Source organism: Oncorhynchus gorbuscha, linkage group LG21 (genome assembly GCF_021184085.1).
Source record: "Oncorhynchus gorbuscha isolate QuinsamMale2020 ecotype Even-year linkage group LG21, OgorEven_v1.0, whole genome shotgun sequence".
Taxonomy (NCBI): Eukaryota; Metazoa; Chordata; class Actinopteri; order Salmoniformes; family Salmonidae; genus Oncorhynchus; species Oncorhynchus gorbuscha.
The window spans coordinates 42,729,063-42,746,050 of record NC_060193.1 but is presented as its reverse complement, the minus strand read 5'-3'; the positions used below and the strand labels follow the sequence as shown (position 1 = coordinate 42,746,050).

At 45.6% G+C, this 16,988-nt stretch overlaps 1 protein-coding gene across 3 annotated transcripts in view; it reads right to left on the bottom strand.

The window, feature by feature from the left end:
• The window catches only part of LOC124007709 (partitioning defective 3 homolog B-like), a 171,153-nt gene that overhangs the window by 10,851 nt on the left and 143,314 nt on the right, over nucleotides 1-16,988 (bottom strand). For all 3 annotated transcript variants that reach the window (XM_046318418.1, XM_046318419.1, XM_046318421.1), the window contains one exon: nucleotides 14,658-14,766. In XM_046318418.1, the coding sequence (XP_046174374.1) occupies nucleotides 14,658-14,766 (109 nt within the window). The remainder of the gene's footprint in view (nucleotides 1-14,657; nucleotides 14,767-16,988) is intronic.

Below are 16,988 nucleotides of genomic sequence, written 5' to 3'. Positions count from 1 at the left end.
CCCGTAAGTAAGCATTTCACTGTTAGTTTACACCTGTTGTTTACGAAGCATGTGAGAAAGACCTTTAAACAGGTCAACATTCACAAAGTCGCAGGGCCAGACGGATTACCAGGACGTGCACTCCGAGCATATGCGGACCAACTGGCAAGTGTCTTCACTGACACTTTCAACATGTCCCTGACCGAGTCTGTAATACCTACATGTTTCAAGCAGACCACCATAGTCCCTGCGCCCAAGAACACTAAGGTAACCAGCCTAAAAGACTACCGACCCGTAGCACTCACATCTGTAGCCATGAAGTGCTTTGAAAGGTTGGTCATGGCTCACATCAACAACATTATCCCAGAAACCCTAGACCCACTCCAATTTGCACACCGCCCCAACAGATCGACAGATGATGCAATCTCTATTGCACTCCACACTGCCCTTTCCCACCTGGACAAAAGGAACACCTATGTGAGAATGCTGTTCATTGACTACAGCTCAGCATTCAACACCACTAAGCTAAGGACCCTAGGACTAAACACCTCCCTTTGGAACTGAATCCTGGACTTCCTGATGGGCCATCCCCAGGAGGTAAGGGTAGGTAACAACACATCTGTCACGCTGATCCTCAACACGAGGGCCCCTCAAGGGTGCGTGCTCAGTCCCCTCCTGTACTCCCTGTTCACTCATGGCTGCACAGCCAGGCACGACTCCAACACCCTCATTAAGTTTGCCGACGATACAACAGTGGTAGGCCTGATCACCGATGAGACAGCTTATAGGGAGGAGGTCAGAGACCTGGCCATGTGGTGCCAGGACAACAAGGAGGACCTGGTTGAGAGCATGGCAAGAGTGTGCAAAGCTGTCATCAAGTCAAAGGGTAGCTACATGTAAGAAACTCAAATATAAAATATATTTAGATTTGTTTAACACTTTTTTGGTTACAACATGATTCCATATGTGTTATTTCATAATTCTGATGTCTTTACTATTATTCTACAATGTAAAAAATAGTACAAATAAAGAAAAACCCTAGAATGAGTTGGTGTGTCCAAACTTTTGCCTGGTACGGTATATTATCAATTTATCCACAGGGCTGGGCTGAGGGGTGCGTGTACACCCACCCGTTTTTGGACACTAGGTTGAACATTGCACTCCAAAAAAACTTAATAATTGGCTGATTTCATGATGTCTTGCACACGTTTAAGGCTTCCAGAACCACAGACAGCAAAGCAATGCCACAACATTATTGAACCTCCCCAATGTTTGATTGTCAGGAGGGTGTTCTTTAATTTGAATGCTTTTTTTGGTTTTTGGTAGCTCTGGGGTGCCAATAATTGTAATTAAAATCGTATACAAAAATGTACTAAAATGTAATTGGTTCGCCAATGTTGAAAATCCAATGAGGTGTGGATACCAATCCTTTTTCTCCAACTTATTTAAGAAGAAATGGGGAATTATTTTTAAAAACTGCAAGAGTGCCAATATACTGTATTTGGCTGCAACTGTAACTAGCTACGACAAGGCTTTCCTAACCATACCGCCACACCCGTAGCCTACTCTCCTCTGAAAATGTATGTAGAAACCCTCCATGTCTCATGCTAGACATAAACCATGAGCATAAACCACATTATGCCGAGGAGTTGGCCATTTGGGTATTGAGTATTGAGCCGCTCCATCTTTGTGTGAAGGTTAAAGGCATTATGCAAAGAGGTGCGGGGTAATGGCTGTAGTCGCTGTGTGCCATTTGTCTCGTCGGCCATGTTCCAAATGGCATCCTACTCCTTACACAGTGCACTACAGTGCCCTATGAGCTGGACTTATGGGCCCAGGTCAAAAGTAATGCACTACCGGGAATAAGGCGCTATTTGGGACAAAGCCAGGGAGAGCGGTAAGCCGGGGGCCAGAGCTCAGGTTAGAGCCGCTCGGTTGCATGTTAAGTCTGGTCATATGTGTCTCTGGGGAAGAGGGAGAGAGGGGGGATAAGAGGGAGAGAGAGAAGGAAAGAAAGAGATAAGAAGAGGGAAAGAGTGGGAGAGAGAGCGAGAAAGCGGGGGTAGAGAGGGGCAGAGAAAGGGGAGGGAGTGGTAAGGGACAGATAAAGAGAGAGAGGCAGAGAAGGAAAGATAGAGGGAGAGAAAGAAAGACAACGAGAGAGAGGGGAGAAAAAAAGAGAGGACAGAGAGAATGTCTGCATAGAGAGAAGAAATTCACTCCAAACATTTTAGTAACAGAGTTGGAAGAGTGAATTTGATTGGCAGTGGATTACTAGTGGACTATCAAACAAGAATATAACATGATCATTTTGTTCATGTTTTAGCTATTGAGCGGGTTAGTCTCTATGAGTAGTGAACAGTTGATAAGTGTGTGTGTGTGCCCAAAGGCCTGGACTCCTCTGGGCTGGTGGTGGTTAACACTTCCTAGAGTCCGTCTGACCCCTCAACCTCCATCCTACACACCCACCCACACCCACATCCACACATGCACAAACCAGGGCATAACTGCTCACCATGGCAACAGGGTAGAGTATAAATCTAGAGTCAGTGAATTTGAATTAACCACATACGAGCAGACAAATTATATTCACGGCAGTCTCTCCAACAACTATTGGACACAAAACAGAGAAGATCATATAACATTTTGTTTCCTATTACAACTCACAGACATTTTGGTTATGAGCCTGATGATGTTGTGTAAGTGTGTGTGTGTGTGTGTGTTGCTGTGGATTGCAGAGCCAGTGTTAATGTGTTCTACAGGCAGGGTAGCTTACAGAGGACCAGACTTTCTCTGGACACACTAAGCGGCTGAGGCCAGGCCACAAGCAGCCCATGGGGCACTGTGAGAGGCTGGGGTTTCCCTCCTGTACTGGGAACGTTTAGAGTGCCATGTGGCAGCCCACTCTTCCCACCATGGAGGACCCTGTTGTCGTATGAAACTTTTGGGATTTGACTTGACTACAGTAAAACACAAAACGTCATAGTCAATGGAGAACCACACAGCAAGAACAGGGGCTTTGGAGCAAAGGACAAGTTGATTTTCAAGCTCGAAAAATCACCCTTTCTTGCTCGTTTTCGCCAGAAAACTAAGCGTCTGGAGTGCCACTAAGTGTGCCACAAAAACACACCAGTCAAGTAGCTAAAGCCAGCTGTCGCATTCATCAAAAAGACGGTGCATATACAGGAAATGAATTTCCTGGAGCACTTTGCTCTCCTCGCAATTTATAGTCACGTGCGTACAATAAGCCTCAAACGAGGGCCTGAATGTCTTGACATAAAATACGAGCAATGCTTTCATGGTAAAACGGAGGTACGAGAGGGGGAAAAAAATCATCTTCTGAGCCTCTCTTTCTCGCTCCCTCTCTTTTTGAAAAGAGTAATTGCTTGTGTTGTCTGCCATCCATCCATCTCTGATGCTAATTAGCCGCATCTCTCAGCGAGGAATCACAGCCTGGCGCCTGGCACATGCCACCCCCCTCCGCCGAATCCCCTGAACCCCCTCCCGCTGGCACCGGACGCGCTCGCCTGCAGTCGGCTGGCATGAAGCAGCGGCAGTGAGATCCATCCAATATCTGCCATTCCTCATAATTTTCCGTAATGAGATTCCATTGATTTCCGCTCGGGAAACAAACTAGTACTGAGGGAATAGTTTTAGCCGTGGCAGGAGGGTGGGGGCTTTCAGGGGGACTGAAGTCACAAACTGTGTCTCGCTACTAACTCAAACTGTGCTCCTGGTGCTCTTGGTGTTTTGTAAAACGAACAAACCGAACTCAGTCAGCCTCTAATCAACTCTCACTCTGCGGATCTTATCCCCCATGGTTGGCCAATCCGGCCCTACAGTACGTGTGGTATTGGTCTGTTTGATGCTTCACTGCTATAGTCATGCAGGCCCGTGCCGCCCAATGCCCCCTAAACACTCCCAGAGCTTGTTAGCAGTTAGCAGCAGATGGTAAGACTGGCTCATTTGGGGCCCAGTCATGCCTCCCCTTACAGCCATGTAAGGTTACTTCCAAACAGAGTGGAACGGAGCGCCAGCACGATCAGTGCAAGTACATGGCACAATCTGCCTGTAATTATATTGAATTGTTTTGGGAAATTGGGGTGGGATGGTGGGTGCAGGGGTAGTGTGAGGTTCATATCAACTTGATTGTAGCCTTTGGGGGGTGCGCTGTCCTCTCGGCCTCTGATTGACTTTTCGACGACAGGGGTAGCCGAAGAAGCCCTTCCCTGGAGAGCTATGAGGATGCAGGGTTCTAGCTAGCTGGTTTGGATACCGGTCCTCAAAAGGTCCTGGGGAGCAACTGATTAGTAGAATCAGGTGAGCTCGATTAGGATTGGAGCAAAAGCCTGCAGGAGGTAGATCTCCAGGGGGAAGTACTGGCAACTGTGGGTTTGAGTGGTGTTCTCCTCATGTTCATGGTTACAACTTTGATTCCAAAGGTTGGGGGTGTGAGGAAAATCCACAAAGGGTCTGACCAATGATTTTGGTGGAGGTGGTGAGGAAAGGGGTATTTTCCGCCTCTCTGGCTCCAGGTGAGCTGCAGTATCGTCTATTTAAAATGTTACGGTGCGTTTTGCTCACGGCGCGTGTGTTTGTGAGAGGAAAATGTCCCCCATAGTCTAGACTCACATAGAGTGGTTCCAGTTCTATGAGTATTCTGTCAAGTCATAGCAGCATGCACCCCCAGGGAGCCTACCAACATTAAAGATGGGAAATTATGATGACCTTAACACACACACACACCGCCCATGAAAAATAAAACTGAGGGAAAGGTGATGAGGTGCTGTGTCCCAACCCAAGGGAATGAGAGTGTGCAGGGAATCGGGGATGGTGTTTGATTGCAGTTTAAACTGCAAACAGATCACACACACTCTCCTGTAGGTCAAAGACGACGCCTCTGGGATAAAGAGGCCCAAATCAGTCCCGGTAGCCTTCGGAGATAACCTAGTCGGGATGGCGCTTACGGAATTCAGAATGAACCGACATAAAACAAAGAGAAGAAGAGAAGTGAAGCGCTTTGTGTCTGGGGATGAGGAGGAGGCGTGGGGGAACGAGGACGGAGAGGAGAGGGGGGCGTTCCGTGTTCAGAATGACTCATTGTGACTTTGAAAAGTGTGGAGGAAAACTCTTGAGAGAACTGATGCGACACATAAAAAAAATGTGTGTGTGCATTGCACATTACATGTAGGGTGTCTGCAAACACATTCATTAAGAAACCTCAGAGCGGACAGGAGAAAAAAGGAAATATCAGAAGCCATTCCAAAGCCAACGTGAGGTAAGCAAGATAAACCACCGACAAAACTTAGAAACAAAACAGAATAAAGAAGCTACTGATGACACAGATTGAGGGTTGAAGATGACATTGTCTCAAGATGCTGATCTAAGTTCAATTTGTCATTACACCCTCTTATGGTTATGGCTTGGGATGTGAGGGAAGAACGCTGATCCGAGATCTGTGCATAGGTCTAACTTCGATCTCGAATGCTGCTCGTCTGGGGTGCAGGGTCCCAGTCTCTCTTTGGCCAGACCCATTGCTCTCCAGTTCAATTAAAATACACTACATGACCAAATGTATGTGGACACCTGCTCGTCGAACATCTCATTCTAAAATCGTGGGTATGAGTATGGAGTTGGTCCCCTCTTTACTGCTATAACAGCCTCCACTCTCTGGGAAGGCTTTCCACTAGATGTTGAAACAGTGCTGCAGGGAATTGCTTCCACTCAGCCACAAGAGCATTAGTGATGTTGGGCACTGATGTCGCGCGATTAGGCCTGGCTTACAGTCGGCGTTTCTGTTCATCCCAAAGGTGTTCAAAGGGGTTGAGGTCAGGGCTCTGTGCAGGCCAGCCAAGTTCTTCCACACCGATCTCGACCAACCATTTATGTACAGTGCCTTGCGAAAGTATTCGGCCCCCTTGAACTTTGCGACCTTTTGGCACATTTCAGGCTTCAAACATGAAGATATAAAACTGTATTTTTTTGTGAAGAATCAACAACAAGTGGGACAATCATGAAGTGGAACGACATTTATTGGATATTTCAAACTTTTTTAACAAATCAAAAACTGAAAAATTGGGCGTGCAAAATTATTCAGCCCCCTTAAGTTAATACTTTGTAGCGCCACCTTTTGCTGCGATTACAGCTGTAAGTCGCTTGGGGTATGTCTCTATCAGTTTTGCACATCGAGAGACTGAATTTTTTCCCATTCCTCCTTGCAAAACAGCTCGAGCTCAATGAGGTTGGATGGAGAGCATTTGTGAACAGCAGTTTTCAGTTCTTTCCACAGATCCTTCTCCACCAAACTTTACAGTTGGCACTATGCTTTGGGGCAGGTAGCGTTCTCCTGGCATCAGCCAAACCCAGGTTGGTCCGTCGGACTGCCAGAAGGTGAAGCGGGATTCATCACTGCAGAGAACATGCTCCACTGCTCCTGAGTCCAATGGCAGCGAGTTTTACACCACTCCAGCCGACGCTTGGCATAACTCATGGTGATCTTAGGCTTGTGTGCGGCTGCTTGGACATGGAAACCCATTTCATGAAGCTCCTGACAAACAGTTCTTGTGCTGACGTTACTTCCAGAGGCAGTTTGGAACTCAGCCGTGTTGCAACCGAGGACAGACGATTTTTCAGCACTTGTCCATTCCGTTCTGTGAGCTTGTGTGGCCTACCACTTTGCGGCTGAGCCGCTGTTGTTCCACTTCACAATAAAAGCACTTACATTTGACCAGGACAGCTCTAGCAGGGCAGAAGTGTGACAGACTGACTTATTTGAAAGGTGGCATCTGATGACAGTGCCGCATTTGAAAGTCACTGAGCTTTTCAGTAAGGCCATTCTACTGCCAATGTTTGTCTACAGGGATTGCATGGCTATGTGCTCGATATTATACAGCTGTTAGCAGCAGGTGTGGCTGAAACAAGCCAACACCCCCCCCCACCCTCGAAGTGAGGGCCACTGTCCCGACCGGCTGCAGTTACAGCCTATAGCTACTGGGATTAAAGGCTAGCGTTTGTCCCCACTTTTGATTTGGGCTAGGCCGAACTTCTCAATTATACTGAAGCTTATGTAATTATATGGGTCTGTTAGAAGTTTTTGTATAATACTCCAGGAATAACTGAGCGACTGGCATAGTTAGGAAAGGGAGGGAGACTATGATCAGTTATACCAAAGTGTCCAATAGACATGCTGACATGAAAAGAGCTTAGAGGGGAGAGAACAAGAGAAAGGAGAGAGCAGACCGAGGTTGAAATACTTGAAATAATTGTAGCATTTGCTTTAGCCTGCCTAGAGAGCCAGATGGGCAGAGTTTGCAACTAGGACGCCCACAAGCCTCAAAAGGCCCACAAGCCTCAAAAGACTCGCCTGAAGGTAACCCAGTACCAGTTTAAAAAAATAAAATGAATGGAAGCATACACTGAGTATACAAAACATTAAGAACACCTGCTCTTTTCATTAGACTGACCAGGTGAATCCAGGTGAAAACTATGATCCCTTATTGATGTCAACTGTTAAATCCACTTCAATCAGTGTAGATGAAGAGGAGGAGACCGGTTATAGATTTTAAACCTTGAGACAACTGGACATGGATTGTGTATGCGTGCCATTCAGAGGGCGAATGGGCAAGACATTTAAGTGCCTTTGTACGAGGTAGGGTAGTATGTGCCAGGCGCTCCGGTTTGTGTCAAGAACTGCAACTCTGCTGGGTTTTTCAGTTTCCCGTGTGTATCAAGCTGTCCACCACTCAAAGGACATCCAGCCAACTAGACACAACTGTAAGTCGCTCTGGATAAGAGCGTCTGCTAAATGACTTAAATGTAAATGTAAATGTGTTGGAGTCAACATGGGCCAGCATCCGTGTGGAACGGTTTTGACACCTTGTAGAGTCCATGCTCCAACGATTTTAGGCTGTTCTGAGTGCAAAAGAAGAAGAAGGGGGGAGGGCAATCAATATGAGGAAGGTGTTGCTAATGTTTCGTATACTCAGTATGTAAGTAGTTTAGTTCCCAAAAAAGGGGGTTAAATGTGTTTTAAAAAATGATACAAACAGCTTCCTGATCTTTCTTATACATCTCAGATATAGGACAGACATAAAAATAAAAAAAACTTTCTTTAGAGAATTATTTTGTAACTTATCTGCAGAAAAATATTGTTTGAAGGTGAAAAAGCAATAGTAACCCTATGCAAAATCAGGGAGCCAAATTAACGGCTCTTTCACCAACGCGATTCGGTTCATGAACGACCCATCACTAAATACTCGGACGTCAAAGTATGGTACTGGTCCAAACAAAGTTATGTATTGTCATAAATAATTACATTTTTTTTTCTGATAAAATATTCACCTCGCCACCCAATCAATGTGATTTTGTTAGCTGTGTCTCCGTCTGTACATTTGGTTAATTGATCCATTACTGGACAAGTGGAAGTTGTCCAGTAATTATTCATTTGCTCATCTATCACTGACCAGAAACATTTAGCATACAATGTTGCCTAAATCAAGTGTATTACTTTACTCTCAACTCACGTAGTAACCTTATATAGAGCCTAGGCTATTTTCCTATCCAGTCCCAATCCCACTGAAACCCAAAATCCTGACTCCTGTCTCGCATGAAAACTTCCTCATTTTAAATCTGTAGAAAGCACATCTCGTAACTATGCATGTCAAAATACTGCTCTAAAATTCCCCCCAGTTGCGCTGTCTCATACTTGCAGCCCGTTATGAGAGCGTGGGTAGAGAAAGTGTGATCAACAGTATGAGAGTAGATATGGATATTTTCTTAAACAGTGTTGGGTCCCCGTTAACATATCTTGATATTTAAACTATTTCCACTCTTCAACACCCCATTATTCCATGAGCTGATCTGCCATCTGTATAACCGTCAACTCAATTTTGCCAAGTATCAGAGATATTCTGCCATTCGATGAATGACGTGATCTTTGCAAGTTTAGCAACGTTGGTCATTTTACTTTTGTTTGATTGCCGTTTACAATGTTTGTACGATTCGACAACGCTATAGCCTACTCTGGGTGCGCTCTGTGCGTCCTGAGAGTCACTCTTATTTTGGGAGAAGCCTCGCGTGTTAGCCATATCCTGATTGTAAACGCTTTATATGGGCACTTCCGAGTTGTGCAGTATTACCAGGGACTCTCAGGATATGAATTATTTCCGGTACTGAAACTTTGTCGATTTTTGGGGAAATATTTATCCTTATTTCTACACTCCCCCTCTCTTGATGATCCTCAATTTTCTCACTTCTGGGTCGTCCCACCTCAAATAGCGAGAGAAAGACCATCTCAGATTGTTCTGAAATCGTTTCTGAAGTTAGTAACAGACACGATTAACATTCCTGAAAGTTTGGTCCAAATCGGATGTTGGGTTTATTTATTGAATATTATCTGAATCCTATAATTTAAAAGACGGCCAATTGTAGTGCAATCAATTAGGCTAATTTCGCTTAGATCAAAAAAATATTTCAACAAAATGTTTCAGGAATGCTAATCGTACCTGTTTCTAACTACAGAAACGATTTCAAGAACATTATGAGATGGTGGGTGTCATGGCTTGCTGAAAGGACATTGAATGGCTCTTCTACCCTCTCTCCCCCTCTTAATGAACCTCCCCTTTTCTCACTTCTACTCTCTCGCTGTTGATAAACCTCCCCTTTCTCACTTCTACTCTCTCTGGTGATAAGCCTCCCTTTCCCCCTCTCTTGCTACACCTTCCTGTTCTTCACCCGTCTCTCCACAAAGCATTCTCTTTTAATCTCCCCCTCCCTGCTTCCCATCATTCGACCCCTCTCTCTCTCCACCCCACCTCCCTCCCACTGTCCTCCCCCCCTCTCTCCTCCAGTCCACAACATAATTCTGCAGTAGGGCTACCCGCTGTGCTACAGTATGTCAGCAGCCCCCAACAGTAAGCAAACACACAGCAGGAGGTAACACACCAGCTCATCCATTATCCCTTTGTGTTGGTGCTGCTGGGCTGTCAGGCCCAAAACAAGACTGATCTCTGGTCAGTGATAGATCAGTCGCTGCTCTACACACGGGTCACTTCTCTGTAGTACAGCATTAGCTCCCTCCTATGAGGCTTTGATATGGTAGATTAAGGAGAAGATAATGGTCAGACTACTGCTAGCAGGGATCATCTAGACTGCAGTAGGGGCCGGTATCTCCAGTCCTGGAGGGCCGTAGTGTGTGCTGTACGGGCTTTTGTTCCAGCTCGAATAACATTTATATTCAAACTTATTGAGGTCGAAATTGAACGGGCACATGATCAAGTCATTTTTAAGTTGTTAGTGCCAGAACAAAAGCCCGCGGTTACCGTGGCCCTCAGTTGCAGCGCCCACCCCTCATCTAAAGGGAACATCCTGCTAAAAAGACGAGGCTCTCCACACCCACCACACAATTATGGTTACGCCTGGGCACCTGTGTGGCACTAGGGGGTCCTCCTGCCCCCTGGGCGTCCCACAGTGCTCCTGGGGGGTAGAGTAGACCATCGCCATCAGACGAGAGGCACGCTAGCCATCCATCACTGTGACGGCGGTGGTTTTTGCTTACTTAATGATGTGGAGTGTGTTTATGAAGCGAACGCCGCGCCCGCCACAGCTCGCATCATCTGCCCCCAGGAGTTGACATTAAAACATCATCAGCGTGATTGATGTCCGCCCGACAACATTGGGGGGTGTGGACTGCTTCGGAGCTGACGGGTCACATCTTTTGCGGAGTGTGTTAATGTGTGGGATGGTGGAGTGTGGGTAGTGTGTGTATGTGTGTGAGAGAGTAGGTGTGTGTTTGATAGAGTGTGTGCTCGTCTGTGATTTGTGTCTATTAATGTGCCACACACACACACTGCCCCTGTGGTGTGTGTGTGATTCCCAGGGTAATGAGTTGGAGATAAGGTGTTGATAATATGATATTCCTCCTGCACGAATCGGCCCTGATATCCGAGTTAGCATCTCTTGTAGCCAGTTCACTTCCTCAAGCCTTCATTTCCCCTCCTTTCATTACTTCAATTATGGTTACATCCCAAATGGCACCTTATTCCCTATCTGGTTCTATGCTTCTGACCATGGCCCATAAAGTAGGTCTCTGGTCAAAAGTAGTGCTCTGTGTTGGGAATAAGGTGCCATTTGGGACAAATCCAATGCGTCTTCTATCCATCCTCCATGGTCAAGGGCATTTTCCACTGTAAATCGCAAGCTTTGGTACATGGAGGTTTCAGAAAAGGACTTGTAAAACACTTCATTCTATTTCATTTAGCTGGGTGTTTTTCCAGCCAGGTAGACATTTACCGAATACCAAAGATGTCTGGATTATACCAAGTATGGCTGCCTCTGACATAGTCTCCTATTCCCCAAATTGTGCACTCCTTTTAACCAGGGCTCATTTTGGACACACCCTTTCCTTGCCTATGCCACGTGCTTGTGGTAGAGCGGAACTCCAAAATGGCTGCCAGTTGCATGTGGCTTACCGCGTAGGGGACATCACTGCCAGCTACTGTGGCAGCTGAATGGACAGCCTCATCTAAAAATACCAGAAACTGGCCAGTCTGTACACATGACATCGTATACACTATCATTATCATGTCTCGAAAGGATAAAAAGCTATAGAGCCCTGTCCCAAATGGCACAGTATTCCCTATATAGTGCACTACCCTTGAGCAAGGCAGTTAACCCCTAAAACCAAGTGCTCCCCGGGCACTGATGGTGTGAAATTAGATTAAGGCTGTCCCCCGCACATCTAAGATTCAGAGGGGTTGGGTTAAATGGGAAAGCCACATTTAGGTTGGATGCATTTAGTTTTACAACCGACTAGGTATCCTCTATAGTGAGCTATTTTGATAATCGGGTGTTATTTGGGACGCAGGCCCTGTGCTTGGACAGATGGTATATGTGGGTGTGTACTGAGACTGACATGGTCAAGACAAAAAGGTAGAGATGAAGGGGAACATGGGATGAAAAGGAGAGAGGGAACACACGAGAGAGTATGCAGGAGTCACAGCCAAGAAAAGATGAGAAAAGGATCACACACACACACACATACACCTTGATGAGAAAAAAAAAAATTTAATGTGTGGATAAAGGCTTTGAATGAAGCCTCAAATGCTTTAATTTGTATTAAGTTGGAGATGTTTTAACAGGGGATGGAGAGTGGGGGGGGCTATCTAATATCTTGTTGGTTAAATTCCCTTACTGTATTTAATGTTCCAAATACGTGTTATTGAGGAGTAAACAAATCAGGTATGCAGGTTACTAAGCAGGATAGTGTACTCCCAGTGACAAATAATTAAATAGAAAGGACACATAAAAACTACTCTTATTGTATTTTATGTTTGCGGTTATTGTCTGTCTGTGAAACTGAAGACGTAGAAAAATAATTTTTTAAAAGATGGAGAAATGCTATATATAATCTTTTCAATGAATCAATGTTTCCCAGCGTGGCACGAGCTACATAAAGGAAGAACGGGCCTTGTGTGACCTCGTATGAGCAGCGCAATACTCAAGTGTCATTAAATCTTTGAAAACATTCAAGGCGACCAGACCAGGCTGCTGAAAAGAGCAAAGAAAGACAGCTGAAAGGAGGGCACAAAACAGGCTACACGCAGGGAGACATGGGCGCAACAATTGCCAGAGTGAATGAAACATTGAAACATTTGATTCACTCACCCTCTCTCTCTCTCTGTATATGTTGTAACTATTGGTCTGCTGTCTCTTTCCATTTAACTTACAGTATTTATTATTGTTCTCAAGGTTTACCTCACACATTCTACATGGGCTATACAGTTTATAGGTTTAACATACGCTTTCTGTCGCAGCCTTTGATTTCATCGGAGTCTCTGTTTAAATGATCATTTTCCATAAGCAGCTGCCTCAGGGGAAGCACCTACAGCTGTGCTGTTGACGCTGCATTTGTTTCTACTGCAACTAACAATCAGACGGCGAGTTGCCTCCCCAATCACTGCTTCCTAATTGTCTACATGTTTGAATAAGGGCATTCGAAGGAACACACAACAACCGATTCCAAGAGGCATCGCTAGGCTGTTTCAGCGTGTGAATAATGCTCTTCGATGGATCAAAACAGAACCGGGGCTCAAGAAGGATGCGGGCAACGTTAGAAGACGGTTCCACACACGCAACCAGAAGTGAGAGGGAGAGAAAGAGAGAGAGAGACAGAGAGAGAGAGAGAGAGAGAGGAGAGTGAAAGAGAGCATGTTTGTTTAGGTTGAGCAGTAGTGCTAAAAAAGATCATATGAAAATGTCACCACATTAATGTTTATTTACTTAAAGAGAGAGAAATGGAGAGAGAAAGAGGGTGCTGCCACTGTAGAGTACTTCATGCTAACAAGAGAGAGCTCCAAATAAACCCGGCCAGGCTTTAAGACAACATGGATCGTCTGACTCGGCTCCACAATTGGGAGCAAAACATGCCAACGCCCACACACACATACACACACACAGCTTTATTACAATTGCCTGCTGCAAAATCATCCTTAGTTACCATATGCACAAAGGGAAATTAATAAGTACACCATCACATCCCCATATGATAATACTGCCTGGTGATATCCTATGGAATGATCCGTATTATGATCCACACTGAGTGTACAAAACATTAGGAACGCCCTTTTGCACTCAGAACAGCCTCAATTCTTCAGGGCATGGACTCTACAATGTGTCGAAATTGTTCCACAGGGATGCTGGTCCAAGCTGACTTCAAAGCTTCCCACATTTGTGTCAAGTTGGCTGGATGTCCTTTGGATAGTGGTCCATTCTTGATACACAGGAGAAACGGTTGAGGTTATAAAAACCCAGCATCGTTGCTGTTCTTCACCCCCCCAAATCGGTGCGCCTGGCACCTACTACCATACCCTGTTCAAAGGCACTGAAATCTTTTGTTTTGCCCATTCACCCTCTGAATTGAAACAAATACACAATCTATGTCTCAATTGCCTCAAGGCTTAAACCTGTCTTTAACACATACTAGCCACACTCTCCCCTTCACCTACACTGATTGAGGAGGATTTAACAGTTGACATCAATAAGGGATCATAGCTTTCACCTGGATTCACCTGGTCAGTCTAATAAAAAGAGCAGGTGTTCTTAATGTTTTGTTTACTCAGTGTATACTTCCATTCATTTTATTTTTTAAAAGCTGGTACCGGGTTACCTTCAGGTGAGTCTTTTGAGGCTTGTGGGCCTCAAAATCCAGCTTTCACCTGGATGCACCAGGTCAGTCTATGTCATGGAAAGAGATGTTTTGTACACTCAGTATATAGTCTGTTTAGGATCTCCATTCTCTCAGAGCCAGAGTGTGCTTGTACCAAATGGCACCCTAGCTCAGGCTCTGGTCAAAAGTAGAGCACTTTAAAGGGAATAGGGTGCCATTTGTGAATCAGCCAGAGAAAGACACTTGGTGTCTCTAGGCAGTGGACAGGGACTTGAAGTATGGATTATCATGGAGTTAATCTCCATGTTCTGTTGAGAAGATGCATGTAAACCACTTGTGGTGGTTCATCTCGTCACTGTGATCTGCGTAGGCACAGCGGGAGGCGAGCCCGAGGTCTCCAAGTGAGGACACACACACATTCATGTACACATGCACGCACTCATGCATTCAAGCATGCGCACAGATGCATCATGTGCCCGAGAGCACACATGCGCGTGCACACGCTCACACTCACTCGTGGTGGGTCGTGGTCGAGGGCTCTGCGGCGGATGACCTCTAGCTCCTCGTAAGCGGGCGCAGCACGGGCCTGCTGGAGCTCTCTCCTGAGCTTCTGGACACGCTCACTGAGAGAAGGAGAGAAATAAAAGAGAAAGAGTTCCAATAAAATCACAGGCTGACACATCAACCATAACACAGGAACCATATACATATACTGTGTATTACACGGAAAGAGACCACAGACCGATATAAGATGAGAGACAGCGAGGAAGAGCGAGAGAAAGAACTTACCAAGTTCGGTAACCCACACACACAAACATATTAATTGATGCATACACACCCACATGATGCACAAACTAACTAGACTCCCAACCTCTCCCACTCATACTAATGATGTGACCCACGGCAGGTATTGATTCTTGGGCAGGAGTGAGAGCTTCATTAGAGGGGAACCAGCATAGGCATACATGCTAAAAGTTCCATTAATGACCATGGCCTTAATTAGCAGGCCTGGCTGGTGCTCTGGTGGTGCGCTGACAAGAGGATGTGAATGTGTTGTTCTAAATCATCCTACCGCCAGTCAATGGGGATAGACTGAGGCAGACATAGATTTGTATGCAGTCTCTCTCTCTCTCTCTCTCTCTCTCTACACAACCCAGCCCAGCCTGACACACAGAGGAACAGAGCTGCAGTCCCTCACCTGCCACACAGACAAACACACAAACACAATACCCTGCAGCTACCACCACTCGGGGCGCAATACCAACTTGAAATTTGGGCACATAAATTTATTTCTCACCTAATTCTTCCACTGCTTTAAATGCGCAATTTACAAGAAGGTCCAAATTAGGACTCGGCCCGAAAGGAACAGGTGAAGACAGACCCTCGTTCTTCACGTAGCATCGTTGATGCGGTTTGTTTTGAAATTGAGGACTTCACTGTTTAAATTTTTTTTTTAGCAATCCCCACCCCCCACCCCAGTAGCTACAGCAGCTGAGCAGGGACATTCAGAGCAGAGAAAGAACCCATTTTCAAAAACCCATTGATGCGGTCCTCGATCCGTCGTTAGGGCTGCCATCTTGATTGAGCGTGCATGTCGTCTCTCGTAATGAAAAAATTATTATAATGATGTTCCCCGGCACATCGGAGACCCTCCAGATATCAGTGTTGCAGAAATAAATAAATACCATTAGGTCTTGTGCTGAAACTGCAGGGCAGCAAGTCATGACATTCTTCCTCAAAGGAGAGATCATGGATGCGTGTAAAATGACATCCTATGCCCTAAAAGTAGTGCACTACAAAGTGCAGGGTTGCCCAACCCTGTACAGTCGTGGCCAAAAGTTGAGATTGACACAAATATTAACTCCCACAAAGTATGCTGCTTCAGTGTCTTTAGATATTTTTGTCAGATGTTACTATGGAATGCTGAAGTATAATTACAAGCATTCCATAAGTGTCAAAGGCTTTTATTGACAATTACATGAAGTTGATGCAAAGAGTCAATATTTGCAGTGTTGACCCTTCTTTTTCAAGACCTGCAATCCGCCCTGGCTTGCTGTGAATTAACTTCTGGGCCACATCCTGACTCATGGCAGCCCATTCTTGCATAATCAATGCTTAGAGTTTGTCAGAATTTGTGGGTTTTTGTTTGTCCACCAGCCTCTTGAGGATTGCCCACAAGTTCTCAATGGGATTAAGGTCTGGGGAGTTTCCTGGCCGTGGACCCAACATATCAATGTTTTGTTCCCCGAGCCACTTAGTTATCACTTTTGCCTTATGGCAAGGTGCTCCATCATGCTGGAAAAGGCATTGTTCGCCACCAAACTGTTCCTGGATGGTTGGGAGAAGTTGCTCTCGGAGGATGTGTTGGTACCATTCTTTATTCATGGCTGTGTTCTTAGGCATAATTGTGAGTGAGCCCACTCCCTTGGCTGAGAAGCAACCCCACACATGAATGGTCTCAGGATGCTTTACTGTTGGCATGACACAGGACTGATGGTAGCGCTCACCTTGTCTTCTCCGGACAAGCTTTTTTCCAGATGCCCAAAACAACATCCAATCCCTGTACCTTTTGCAGAATATCAGTCTGTCCCTGATGTTTTTCCTGGAGAGAAGTGGCTTCTTTGCTACCCTTCCTGACACTAGGACATCCTCCAAAAGTCTTCGCCTCACTGTGCGTGCAGATGCATTCACACCTGCCTGCTGCCATTCCTTAGCAAGCTCTGTACTGGTGGTGCCCCGATCCAGCAGCTGAATCAACTTTAGGAGACGGTCCTGGCGCTTGCAGGACTTTCTTGGGCGCCCTGAAGCCTTCTTCACAACAATTGAACCGCTCTCCTTGAAGTTC